Source organism: Vanellus vanellus (genome assembly GCF_965231255.1).
Source record: "Vanellus vanellus genome assembly, contig: HAP1_SCAFFOLD_988, whole genome shotgun sequence".
Lineage (NCBI taxonomy): Eukaryota > Metazoa > Chordata > Aves > Charadriiformes > Charadriidae > Vanellus > Vanellus vanellus.
Genome location: NW_028128645.1, coordinates 29,548 through 42,793, shown reverse-complemented (window position 1 = coordinate 42,793; position 13,246 = coordinate 29,548). Strand labels below are relative to the sequence as shown.

Sequence of the window (13,246 nt, the reverse complement as noted above, 5' to 3'; positions counted from 1 at the left end):
CTCTCTCATGCCAGTCTTCCATCTTTTCCATTTTTTTCCTAATAGCTGGCCAGGCATGGGTGACAAAATTTATTTTTTAATAATTCCTGGCCAGCAAAAGTCTCTGGGTCAGTCCCAGAAAACTGCTGAATATTCCTTCAGAGCCTCTTCAACTGTTCCATCGGCGATTCCTCTTTGAGTTCTTGGAACACAACCCACCCCCAAATACATAATCAATGAGTTCTTGGAATGCAGCCCACCCCCGAACATGCCCCCTCCCTTCCAGCAGCGCAGGCGCTGTGCTTCCTCACGAGTCTTCCTAATAGTCATTGGAGGGAGGCTCGAAGTCTTTACCACCATGTCCTTCTTGTGGCTTCTTCATTCCTTACACTCCTGTGGTTATCTTAGCTAACGACACCACCCTTTGCCCTGCAAGTTTCTGTACTTCCAACTGTTGCTCTCGTCTGATATCCTGTCTAACACTATCCCTTTCCCAAACACACAGCGAGCACAGACCCATCTTAGCTGAAGCCATAGTGAGCACACATCTATTTTAGCTGAAGCAAAATTCTTTTGCTAAATTACTTATTACAACAGCAACACACACTGACACACACCCCGACTGCATAGGAACACACACACTGACTACAGACCAAGACACACTAACACCCCACACACGCCCCCACCACACATGGAACACCCCACGTAATGCACACAGTGCTCGTGCACGTCATGCACAGAGTGTGGAAGGCATGCACATGCAGCACGCACGCACACACGCAGTGCGGGCACACACAGCCTGCCAGCATACGCACAAAATGCCCGCACACACGGCACGCGCTCGACCCAGTGAACGCATACCTGCAGTGCGCACGCTCACACGCTCATCTACACCACACTGCACGTAAACAGTGTGCACCCACCGTGTGGGTACCGGGACACGGAGTGCACCCAGACACCGAGTGCACCCACACACAGGGCACACACGATGTGTGCACACACAGAGTGCAGCACACCAACTGACGTGCCGGCATTTCCCAGTCCCTGAAGGGCCGACGGGAGAGCTGGGGAGGGACTTTTTACAAGGGCGTGTAGTGACGGGATGAGGGGGAAGGGCTTCAAACTGGAAGAGGGGAGGTTTAGAATAGATCTTAGGAAGAAATTCTTGACTGTGAGGGTGTTGGACCCCAGCACAGGTTGCCCAGAGAAGCTGTGGCTGCCCCATCCCTGGAAGTGTTCAAGGCCAGGTTGGACGGGGCTCTGGGCAACCTGGGCTGGTGGGAGGTGTCCCTGCCCAGGGCAGGGGGGTTGGAACTTGATGGTGTTCAAGGTCCCTTCCAACCTAAACCATTCTGTGATTCTGTGTGTGCGCCCAGGCGTGCGCATAGGTACGGAGTGCAGCATGTGGGTGTGCTGGACTCGTCCCGCTCGCACATCACCGCTTGCCTGCTGCGGCTGTAGCCAGATGGGCCCCTCAACACCCAAAACCGTGCATGCTGCCTGTAGCAGTTCTGTTTTCTGGTGTATGTGTTTTGGGAAGGCCCTGGTGGCACAGGGCTGCAGAGAGCGGGGTGGCAGTGAACTTCCCCAAGAGGCCGCGATGCCACACGGGGTTTTTTGCTGCCCGCTGTCAGCAGGCAGCGCTCGCAGCCAGGCGCTGCTGCCTGCCGCGGGGCCTGCACAGCCTCATCCCGCAGGCAGAGCGTTCAGCGGGGGTCTGTCGGGGGTGTCCCATGCCGGCTTCTGCCTCCCCTCCTGCCGGGAACCCCCCATGGCGCCCCCCCTTCTGCCAAGAGGCCACCGGGCCCGGTGCCCGGAACCAGCGACTCTGTGACATCAGCCCCGGGAACAAGAGCACCGTGGGCAGCGTGAGCACTGCGGGCACTACGTCGGCTGCGGCACTGTTGGCGACAGGCCCTCGGTTCGCTTCTTGCAGGTGCCACGTGCCGCCACTGGCAGCAATGAAACTGCTCCTCCTCGTCGTCCTGCTGGCCCTGTGCTGGCCTGTGCAAGGCGCGTGGGACAGCTGTGGGTAAGTGGCCCCAGGCTCTGGGGGGGAGCTTGGGCAACCCTGATGGGGTTCACTGGAGGGAGCCCGCTTGTCCCCCGTGGCCACAGCTTCCCCAACCCCGCCTGGGAGCCTCAGATCCTGGCCAGCACCCCGGCTGCTGGCACAGCTCCTCTGCGGGGCTCAGGCAGAAACAGGGGCGCACGCCCGCCCGCCCCAGGGGGTTCCCTGGCCCTGCTGTCCGTGCAGCGCCTTGTGGGGAGGGAAGAGGGCTGACCTTCAGCCTGAACCGCAGCACGCGTGGAGCAGGACAGTCATGAGTTTCTGGTTACAGAGGGACCTGCGGGCTCCGGCCCATGGCTTACCAGTACGGCATGTCGCGCGTGGTGGGTGGCACCGATGCCCGTCCAGGAGCCTGGCCCTGGATTGTCAGCATCCAGGACCCCTGGGAAGCAGGCACGGGGCACATCTGCGGAGGGTCCCTCATCAGCCCACAGTGGGTGCTGACGGCGGCACACTGCTTCATCGAGGCCAGGTAAGGAGGGCCAGGGAAGGGGGCTGTCCCCACCACCCTCGCGGGTGCCCTGCGCGCAGCACCGCCTGCTACTCCCATCCCCATTCCTGCCAGTACGCCCAGTGCCTGGGCACTGCCGAGCCCAGCCCAGAGAGTGCTCAGGAGAAGGCTGGGCTCGGGCCACTGCTTCCTAGCAGCCTCCAGCGCCACATGGCTCGTGCCTAAGGCATGCCAGGGCGGTGGCAGCCTGCGTGGCACTGCTCTCCTCTCTGCCCTGGGAAGCAGAAGGCAGGGAACGGCGGGGCTGCTGCAGCACGTGGCTCCGCTCCCTCTGACCCCCCTCTCCATCTGCCTTCCAGGAACATCAGCATGTGGCGCGTGGTGATCGGGGCCACCCAGTTGACTCGGCTGGGCCCCGAGGCCCAAGTGCGCCATATTAAGCGGCTGCTGGTTCACGAGCACTACAGGAATATCACGCAGAGGAACGACATCGCCCTGCTGGAGCTGGACCAGCCGGTCCAGTGCAACTCCTACACCCAGCTTGCCTGTGTGCCCGACGCCTCACTGAGAGTGTCAGAGCTGCACACCTGCTACGTCAGCGGTTGGGGCGCCACCACTGCAAGATGTGAGTTCCCCAAAAGTGCTGGTGTCCTGAGTGCAAGCTCGGCACACTGGGGAGAGGGGTTGGGCTTCCCGAGAGCGGAGGCGAAAGCCAGAGTCAGGCTGCGGGGACGTATGCCTCCAGAGAGAATGGGCTGACCCACTGCCCAAAGCCAGACAGAGGGGAAACACGGGCACAGTGCCTTCAGGACGCAAAGCCAAGCCCTAGGGAAGGGGTTCACCCAGACGGGGGGGAGCTGCTGGGGCTTCATTGCTTTCTGTGCTCACAGCTGCAGGGTCAACGGATGTCCTGCAGGAGGCCAAGGTCCAGCTCATTGATGTCAACCTCTGCAACAGCAGCGGGTGGTACAGAGGGGCCATCCACAGCCACAACCTGTGTGCTGGCTATCCGCAGGGTGGCATCGACACCTGCCAGGTAGGACATGCTGCAAGTCAAGCCCCGGCAGCACCGGCAGCCCTCTCGCAATGCCCAAACATCGCCCGGCACGTGCTTGGCCTGGCAAGTCACCCTGCCACCGCTGGGTCTCCACCGCTGCTGGTGCTCACCTCCCCTTCCCCAGCTGCAGGTCCTTGCCCAGTGCCCGCCTTGTCCCAGAGCCCGGGGACGCTGCCCAGAAAGCCCATCCTGTGCTCCCGGCAGCCCATAGGTCCAGATCCCAAAGCATCCCCCTTCCACACAGCCGGGAGCACTGTGCAGAGATGAGAGAGCGCCCGACCTTACAGGCCCTCCACCCTCTCCCAGATGAGGCTCTGTAGGCTCCAGCGCCGGAGCAGAGCCGTTGTGTGCAGTGAGCAGAGCTCTGGCAGGTGCTGGGAGAGAGAAGGAGCCGGCCAGAGCGCTGACAGCGGCCACCCACCACCACCTCAACCCTCTCTCCTCCCCTGCAGGGTGACAGCGGTGGTCCTCTGGTGTGCAAAGACAACAACGCGGACTACTTCTGGCTTGTTGGGGTGACCAGCTGGGGGAGAGGCTGTGCCAGAGCCAAACGGCCCGGAGTCTACACCTCCACCCAGCACTTCTATGACTGGATCCTGGTCCAGATGGGACTGCGCCCAGCACCATCGGCTACTACAACACCACAGCCAGTCTTTACTTCAACCCCCTATCAGAGGCCAAGGCCAATACCCACACAGTCGGGCGGGTTTGCACCATGTCCATTTCCACGCCAGAAGCTGGTGGAATTTTTTAAGCTGCTGCAGGAGCTGCTGCAGGTCCTGTGGGGGAAAAAGACTCGAGCAGCATGACAAACAGGCTCCAGAGCAGGCTGCGCTGTTCCACAACCATTTCCTTCCGGGGCAATGCCTGCTGAGCCAAAGGCATCCTCAGTGCCAAGGCCTGCTCTGTCCTGCCCGCGCTCCTCTGAGCGCAGAAGGGCTGATGTTGACTCGGTTGTAGAAATAAAGTTCCTGATTTTCACAGCTGAGCGTGCTTGAGTCCAATTCAGTCTCCGGTGCAAGGCAAGGACTTGCATGCCCGGCGCCTGCCAATGAGGCCGCAGGCAGACAGCAGGGCACGAAGGGAAAGAGTGACTCCCAAGGGCTGAAACGGTGCCTGGTCAGAGAGGAGGGTGCTCAGAGCCACCATGGGACGGAGAAGACTGGCACATGGAGAATAGGAAACAGTGATGTGACCTGCAGACAACTTTGGGGCTATGCATTAAGGCACACAGCTGGAGATTAGGGCCCAGTGTAAGCCGTAGCTAATCGAACAGACGGTGTGAAACTCCTGAGCGTGACAAGAGAAATTGCTGACCACAGCAAAGAGTGAGAAGCCAACAGGGCTCTCAGTCCCAGAAGGAAGAGCCGGATTTCAGGGGATTGATCCCCCCTTGTCTCCATTTTCCCTGCTTGAACATCCCCCTCATCTTCCTTGACTCCTCCCTTTCTCCTCCCTTGTCTCTCCTCCCAAACAAGGGACCCACCCCAGGTCACTTCCTCCCTCTCCTCCCAGGTTTGCTCCATCGGTGAAGAGATTTGGTGTTTCAGGTGCTGGTAGCTCGGTCGCCTGGGACCGCCATGGCGTTACTGATGCGGCTTCCTGGGCACTGCTGGCCCTGCTAGATGCCTCTGCCCACACGGACCCCAACCATTCCTCCAGTTGTCTGTGCAGTGTGGCCACTCTCATCATTCCTCCTTGACCACCTGCCAAACGTGGTGCTGGAATAGCAGAGTACCCACAGAAGAAGGTTTGCTCCATCGCTGAAGAGATGGGGTGTTTCAGGTGCTGGTAGCTCGGTCGCCTGGGACTGCCTCGGTCCCCGCCACTGCCTGCATGCATGTGGGCCACCCCCACGTACTGGGTCCATTAATTTGGATAGGTATGCCACTGGTTTCCTTTTTCCGCCCCGTCCCTCCATTAGGACTCCATGCGCTATCCCTTCTGCCACGTTTACAAGAAGGTGAAATGATTTTGGTTTCTTTTTTTTTTTTTCTAGGGAGGGGAGGGCTAAAACCAGGGCTTTTATTAGCTTCTGCTTCAGTTTTTGTAATGGCTCCTGTTTGTCTTCTGTCCACTGTATTGGACCTTCTTTTACTAGTTTGTCATACAGAAATTTTACTAATTGAGTGTATCCCTCAACCCATAGTCTACAGTACCCTAGTAACCCTAAAATCTTCCTTATTTCTCTTTTTGTTCTTGGGACACTTAAAGCTGTAATCCCAGAAATTCGTTCTGGATTGATTTCTCTTTTTCCTCCACTAATTAAATGCTCTAAATACCTTACTTCCTTTTGTACAAACTGCAGTTTTGCCTTTGACACTCTTAATCCGTGTTCTCCTAAAAAATTCAGCAAACGTATCGATGTCTCTTTCTGACTTTCTGCTCTTTCTCTCCCGATACCAACAGATCATTTCCATATTGCAAGATTCTTACTGGGGGTTCTGCCTGGAACTCCCCTAAAATTTTCTCTAGCATCTGTCCAAATAGATTTGGGGATTCTGTGAACCCTTGAGGCAGGGAGGTCCAGCAGAGTTGCTGCTTCCTCCCGGTGTCCGGATCTTCCCATTCAAAGGCAAATAAGTTTCTACTCTCCTCTGCTAATGGACAGGCCCAAAAGGCATCTTTAAGGTCTATTACACTAAACCATTTATGATTATGCGATATTTTACTCAGGAGGGTATATGGGTTCGAAACCACAGGCTGCTGAGTCTGTACTCGTTTATTGACTTCTCGTAGGTCTGCGACTAATCTCTATCTCCCCTCAGCCTTCTTGACCGGTAGAATTGGACTATTGTAAGGTGACATCCAGGGTTCCAACAATCCATCCTTCAACAATGAATCAATTACTGGTTTTAGACCTTTCCTCCCCTCATAAGATACGGGATATTGTTTTATCCTTACTGGCCGGTCCTCTTTAACTTCTATTTTTGCACGGGTTCATTTACTTGTGCTGTTTTCTTCTCCTGGCAACGCCAGCAGCAGAGCGGTCGGAGGAGAAGGGTGAGTGCCAGGCTGGTGGTGCGGAGGGGCGTGTGAGTGTGATGTGCGCGGTGGCCCCGGAGGGCACTGAGAAGGGTCGGTTGGTCTGGCTGTGCAGGGGGATGCTCTGCCTGCAGCGACGGCCCGAGCAAGCGCGGCCTTGGGGAACCGTCTGGTTGAGCGTTTGTTGGTGTGCTGGAGAAGAGCTGGGCAGGTGTCCCAAAGGGCAGCCTTTGGTGGGACGTCCTTCACCCCAAAGCTTTGTGGGACCTTTTTGAAGCCACCCTGGTGAGGCCTCTGCTCCTTCCACCCAAGTACTTTACGTTTCACACCGTGGAGTGGTCATTTCTGACTGCATCCTCAGCAGGACCTGGGGCCGGTGGCATTAGCTTCAACTGTGGAGCTGTAGAGACCTGGCAAGGATGGAGGAGAAGGAATGAGGCTCCTGGTGAAGGGAGGGAAGTGAGGAGGTGCAGTGTCCACGCTGGCGTTGAGGAGTGGCTGGGCAGGAGAGGACATGTTGGTGTAGGAGCCATGGAGCAGCCCGTGGCCAGAAGCAGAGGGTGGACACGGGGAGCATGGGCTCAATGTGAGAGGGAGCACAACCTCGGCACAGCGGGTTTAACTAGAGGGCTGGGAGCGAGAGCGTCGTCCAGCATGGGCAGGGGAGCTGGGTCTGCTCCTTCTCCATGTGAGAAATGGTGGTTTGCAGGTAGCATCTGGTTGCACTTGCTGGAACGCAGAGCGGGAGAGAGTTGTGTCCTGGTTTTCCCCTACAAAGGCAAGACATGGGTGGAAACGTGGCAGTGGGGAGGGACTGGGAATAACTGGGACCCCCCATCCGCCTCCCAGCCCCATCACGCTGGGATGGGACTGCACATCACCCCAGGGTTTCAGGGCTTGAAGGGTTGTCCCCGTGTCCCTGCCGGGCTCACAGTGGTGGCACGCTGCTCTGCGTCGGGCTGGCGGTGGCTGGGAAAGGTCTGGCATGCTGGGGCCATCACTGACTCTCATTTTCTCTCCCACCATAGAGCTCCTGGGCGTACCTCTCGGGTCTGTACGGAGCTCCCCTGGCCGGCGCCTGCTCCAGGCTGAACAACCCCAACGCTCAGCCTGTCCTCCCAGCAGAGGGGCTCCAGCCCTCACAGCATCTCCATGGCCTCCTCTGGCCCCACTCCAGCAGGTCCATGTCTTTCCTATGTTGGGGGCTCCAGAGCTGGATGCAGTACTCCAGGTGGTGTATCACCAGAGCAAAGCAGAATGACAGAACCCCATCCTTCACCCTGCTGGCCACACTTCTGATGCAGGCTGGGATATGTGTGGTTTTCTGGGCTGTGATCACGCATTGCCATCTCATGTTGAGCTTCTCATCAGTCAGCACCCCCAGGTCCTTCTCCTCAGGGCTGCTCTCCATCCATTCTCCGCCCAGCCTGGATTTGTGCTTGGATTGCCCCGACCCAGGAGCAGGACCTTGCACTGGGCCTGGTTGAACTTCATGAGGTTGGCATGTGCCCACCTCTCCAGCCTGTCATTAGTAGAAGGCCAGGCCTGCAGCACCCTGGTTATCAACCCGGCTCGGGTGGGAGGGGATGCTCCTGCATGGGGGGGTTGCCCTGCGCTGGGGGGGGACATCCCACCGAGGGAAGGTCTTGCTGAAGTGGAGGCCGCGCTCATGCTCCCTCTCCCCCATCCCTCCCCAGATCGCCCCGTCAGAAGGTCCCAAGGCCAGTGAGCGGATGGTCATCATCACGGGGCCGCCCAAGGCTCAGTTCAAGGTGCGCTGGGTGGGGGCTGTGGGTGGGGGGGACAGTAAGGGCCAAGTCGAGAGCATCCCTGTGGTCACCACAGTGCTGCCAGCCTGGCTTGGCCTCCCTCAGCGCCGGGGGAGCTCTTTGCTGGGTACCGTGGTTTTGATGCTGCTGGACGTGGGGACATCATCACCTTTGGGGATGGAGGGGCACAGCGGGCGCTGCCTGATGGTTTTCCTTCCTGTCCGTCTCCTCCCCAGGCCCAGGGGTGAATATTTGGGAAGCTGAAAGAGGATAACTTCTTTAACCTGAAAGAAGAAGTGAAGCTTGAAGTCCACATCAAGGTGCCTTCCTTCGCCGCCGGCCACGTGACAGGCAAAGGTGGCAAAACGGTGGGGGGTGGTGCCCGGGGGATGCAAAGTTGGGCATCAGATATCACCCCTGCCCACCCCAGGGGGACAAATCCCGGGTGCACAGTGGTTTCAGCGACGTCTTGACCCTCAGCCCCCATGTTCTGGTGGTGGTTCTCGTTGGTCCCAAGGAAGGGGGAGACACACAGGGTGCCTGGTGCCGTCGTGACACCGGTAGTGGAGGTTTTTGGCTCTTCCACAACAGAAGCCTCTTGTGGTTCCTCCAGGTGAACGAACTGCAAAACTTAACCAGTGCGGAAGTCATTGTGCCATGAGACCAAACCCCGGACGAGAACGAGGAGGTCATCGTTAAAATCATTGGGCATTTCTTTGCCAGTCAGGTAGTGTTTGGCTGTGGCTTTACCCGATCCTCCCCGGCCGCTTCCGTCCACCGAGGAAAGGTGTGGGGCTTGCTGAGCCCAGCACCACCCGAGCGACCTGCTGCTCTTCTTTTGGGAGGTCCCTGTGCCCCCAAGATGCACTGAAGGCGTTTTGGTAGCTCCCCCTGGCTGTGCGAGAACTGAAATTGAAGATTGGCTCGATTGAGCTAAAAATGTGTGTTTTGGATGCTGTGCAGAGCAGCACCCAGGGTGTGAATGGACTCCCTGGTGCGGGCAAATCCATGCGCATCCCACCTGGGTGCATCTTCCATAACCTTGTCTCCTGTCCACTTCGGCGGGATGGCGACCCCCCAAAAAATTCAGGCTCTCTCGAGGAGTGAAGCACAAGTTAAAAAAAAAAAAGAACAAAACAAAACAAAAAATTAACAAAAAAAAACCCAAACACACACCAGCACCACTCCCACGAAATTAATTACAGCTTGTCCAGAGTGAAAAGTTGGGAGTGGCGAGATGCTCAGTGGGGGCTCGGGAGTGGTTGGTGGGGGGAGAAGAGGTGCCCTGACCCCCACCTCTTGCTTTTCCCCTCTCCTCCCCAGGACTGCACAGCGCAAGATGAGGGAAATGCTCCAGCAGGTGAAGCAGCAGGAGCAGAAACACGCTCCGGGAGCCCCGGCCTCGCAGCACAGCAAGGGAGGCTCCCGCCGTGCCGCCCAGCACCGCCCGATGACTGTAACCCCGCCGCCGGACATCCCCCCGTCCCAAACCCTCCTCCCCCACCCCCAGCAGGTCAGGGGAGCAAACCAAAGACCCCCCCAAACACACAGCCCCCCATTCCCCGCGGCGCTGCGAGGATGCACAGCCGAGGGGTACGGGGAGGGCTCTCTCCATCCCACAGCCTCCCCCTTCCTCCTCCCTCGCCTCCCGACGCTCTCCCTTTAGTTGGACTAACGTGGGCAGGTTTGGGTACCTCAGCACCTCACGCTTGTGTCTCCCTTTTAGAGATTCTGTATGCCTTGGAAACCTGAGAGTTGGAGGGTTTTTTTTATTAATTTTCTAATAAAAAAAGAAACGAGTTGGACAAAACGATGGGAATAGGCAGCACTGTGGTCATTCTCTCCGGGGCGTTGTGGAGGAAGGCTGCCAGTCTTCCTCCCAGTGTACTTTTCCCCGTTGGCTCCAGACTGCTGCTGGGGCTGAGCTCTGAGCCGCCAGAGCGGTTCTCAGCAGACGGTCACTCGGCGCAGACAATGAGGCCCTGAATAGCCCTTCCTGTGCTCTTGATGGCTCCGGACGGCTCTGCTCCTCTGCTGCTTCTAAGGTGGGGCTGCCCCAGTGCCCTCACTCAGGAGCCCTTTGTCTGTGCGGGTCTCACTTGTGACAGGGGGTGGGGGTGTTGCCAAACTAACTGCTGTGTTGCGATGTGGGAGTGGGTGTTCCTGCCCGTGTCAGTGCCAGAGCTCTTCCGTAGGCTCCTTCTGCCAGCGGAGAGCCAGGGGCCGCTCCTTCGGGAGAGAGCTTGTTTAAAAGAGAAAAAAAAAAAAAGGGGGGGGGGGGGAGGGGGGAAGTCGGAAAAGAAAAAAGAGGAAAAAGATAAAAAAAGGGGAAAAAAGTAGAAAAAGAGAAAAATTAAAACGGGGGGAAAGGGAGAAACAGAGAAAAAAGGGGGGAAAAGAAAATAAAGGGAAAAAGAACAAAGGGGAAAAAGAGGAAAAAAGTAAAACAAGAGAAAAAGTAAAACGGGGGGGACGGGAAACAGAAAAAAGGGGGAAAAAGCAAAAAACAAAAAGGGAAAAAGAAAAAAGGGGAAAAAGAGAAAAAAGGGGGAAGAAGTGAAGAAAGAGAAAAATAAAAATGGGGGGGAAGGGGAAACAGAAAAATGGGGGAAAAGGAAAAAAAAATCGGAAAAAAAAGGGGAAAAAGAGAAAAAAGGAGGGGGAAGCGAAAAAGAAAAGGGAGAAAGAAGAAAAAGGGCAAAAGAAAAAAAAAAACCACATATTAAAAAAGAAAGGTAGAAAGGAAAAAAAAAAACAAACAAACCAAGGAAGGAAAGTGGGAACAGCCGCGGGGCAGGAGGAGGGACAGGAGCCGGGGGAGGGGGGAGGGGGGGGGGAGGTGGCGGTGCCAGCGGCGGCCCCGGGGGCTGCGACACCACGTTTTTGTCCTCTACTGCAAAGTGTTCTGTGAAAAACAACCAACCAAATCCCACCCAACGGCAACATCAAAAAACCAAAGAGAAATCTCTGCAGCTCACACGAGCCTGAGCTCGCTCTCCGTTGCTCTCTTTCCAGTGTCTTGGGGGGGTCACGGCCGAGCTGAGATTGGGGGGTGGTGGTGGTGGGAGTTTGCCCCATGGCTGTGATGGGGGGAGAAGGGGTGGGTGGGGAGTGGGGGATGTGGTGTGGGGTTTTTTTGGGGGGTGGTGGTTTTTTGCCAGGCGCAGCTTTACCCAGTGGCTCAGGGAGGTGTTGGCATCAGGAAGCCTGTGCTAAAGCGGGGTGGGGGCCTCGCCGCAGTTGGTTAGCAGAGCCAAAGTGGTTACTAATGGTTATTAATGGTGCACTAATTACGCCCTTGTAACTGGGAAGCTCAGATGCCCCCTAAGCACCCCCCCGGTGCTTCTCTAGCCAGGCGAGCGCTGGGCGTCCCCCCCGCAGGAGAGGAGCGCACCTCTGGGGTGGGTGGAAGGGCATCACCCAACGGGGAGAGGACCAAGATGGGGCTTGGGTGTCCCTTGGGGTGGCCGGGTGGCCAGGTAGGGCTGCTGGGGGCTGCCACGACGAGGGACACCCCCACGCCTTTCTCCATGGCTCCCAGAGCTCTGCTCCCTCCCTCCCTCCCACCCATCCAGTGCCACCGGAGAGGTGGTGTCCCCCCTCCCGGGGCGGGCAGGGGCTGTGCCACCCCATCTAACACCTCAACGCACCAAAGCACCTCACTGGGGGAGGGACCCTGTGCCTGGTAGCCCCGTGCGCCCCAGCACTGTAAGGATGGGGCTGAGCCCCCACCACGGCCACCCTGTGCAAACCAAAGACCCCCCCAAACACACCCCCTCCCCCATTCCCCGTGGCGCTGCGAGGATGCACAGCTGAGGGGTACGGGGAGGGCTCTCTCCATCCCACAGCCTCCCCCTTCCTCCTCCCTCGCCTCCCGACGCTATCCCTTTCATTGGACTAACACAGGCAGAGAGAGAGAGAAAGAGAGGTTTTATTATTCTTTTTTTTTTTAATGTTTTATTTCCTAAAAGCCACCGGTTTTTCATCCCAGGCATGGCCAGAGGAGCTCACCCAGCGTTGAGGGGGGGAGGTTGGGCTGCGGCACACAGCGCAGCGGCTCATCAGTTTTTAGAATCAATGTAACGATAACGAAACTAGCGGCTATTTTTAAGTTTTGCAAGGATTTTAATTCTTTATTTATTTCATTTCAGAGGGGGCCGGGGCAGGAGGGGGACGTTTGTTTTTTAGCACAAGCCGGCTTTTCTAGAGGTTAAAGAAAGGCCGTGCTCGGCTGTAAATGCTTTGCAGAAAGATCCCAGTTGCAAGGAGAGAAGGTGGGAAAAGAGGGGCAGGGGGGGAAAACAGATTTCCAAGAGGTTGTCAGCCCAGGGCTGGGGGAAAAAAAAAAAAATTAGCAATTTTTTTTTTTTTAAATTTCAAAAATAAAACACGCACAACCCCCAACCCCAAATGACACACACACATCCACACACAAAAACTACCTCAGGCTTTCATACCTCAGCAGATTGCGCTTGTGTTTCCCTTTTAGAGATTTTGTATGCCTTGTAAACAAAAATAATGCTCCAGCTATCAGTTTTATTTTTTTAATTAAAAAAAAAGAGACGAGTTGGAAAACACGCTCTCTACTGAGTGCGAGGCGGGAGAAGGAAGGCAATCCCACGGGTGCCAGAGCTCTTCCATAGTCTCCTTCCGCTGGCTGAGAGCCAGGGGCTGTTCCTTCGGAGAAAGCTTGAGAAATGTTTGAAAAGAGAAAAAGAAAAAAACCAAAAGAAAAAAATGGGGGGAGAAAAAAAAAAGAGGGGAAAGAAGAACAAAGAGAAAAAGGAGATAAAAGGGGGGGAAGAAAAAAGGGGGAAAAAGAAAAAAGGGAAAATGAAAAAAGGGGAGGGAAGAGAAAAAAAAAGGAAAAGGAAACAAAAACCCCAAATATAAAAAAAGAAAGGTAAAAAGGAAAAAAAAAAAACAACCAAACC

The 13,246-nt window shown here is 56.4% G+C and overlaps 1 protein-coding gene across 1 annotated transcript; it reads left to right on the top strand.

Moving 5' to 3' along the window:
• Window positions 1–2,321: 2,321 nt before the first annotated feature.
• On the top strand, window positions 2,322–4,367 carry LOC309684120 (acrosin-like; the record flags this gene model as incomplete). The annotated part of the gene is made up of 4 exons (XM_082500076.1): window positions 2,322–2,505; window positions 2,991–3,126; window positions 3,392–3,537; window positions 4,011–4,367. Coding segments are annotated over 4 exons (823 nt in total), but the record flags the coding sequence as incomplete, so codon positions are not given.
• Between the last annotated feature and the right edge of the window lie 8,879 nt (window positions 4,368–13,246).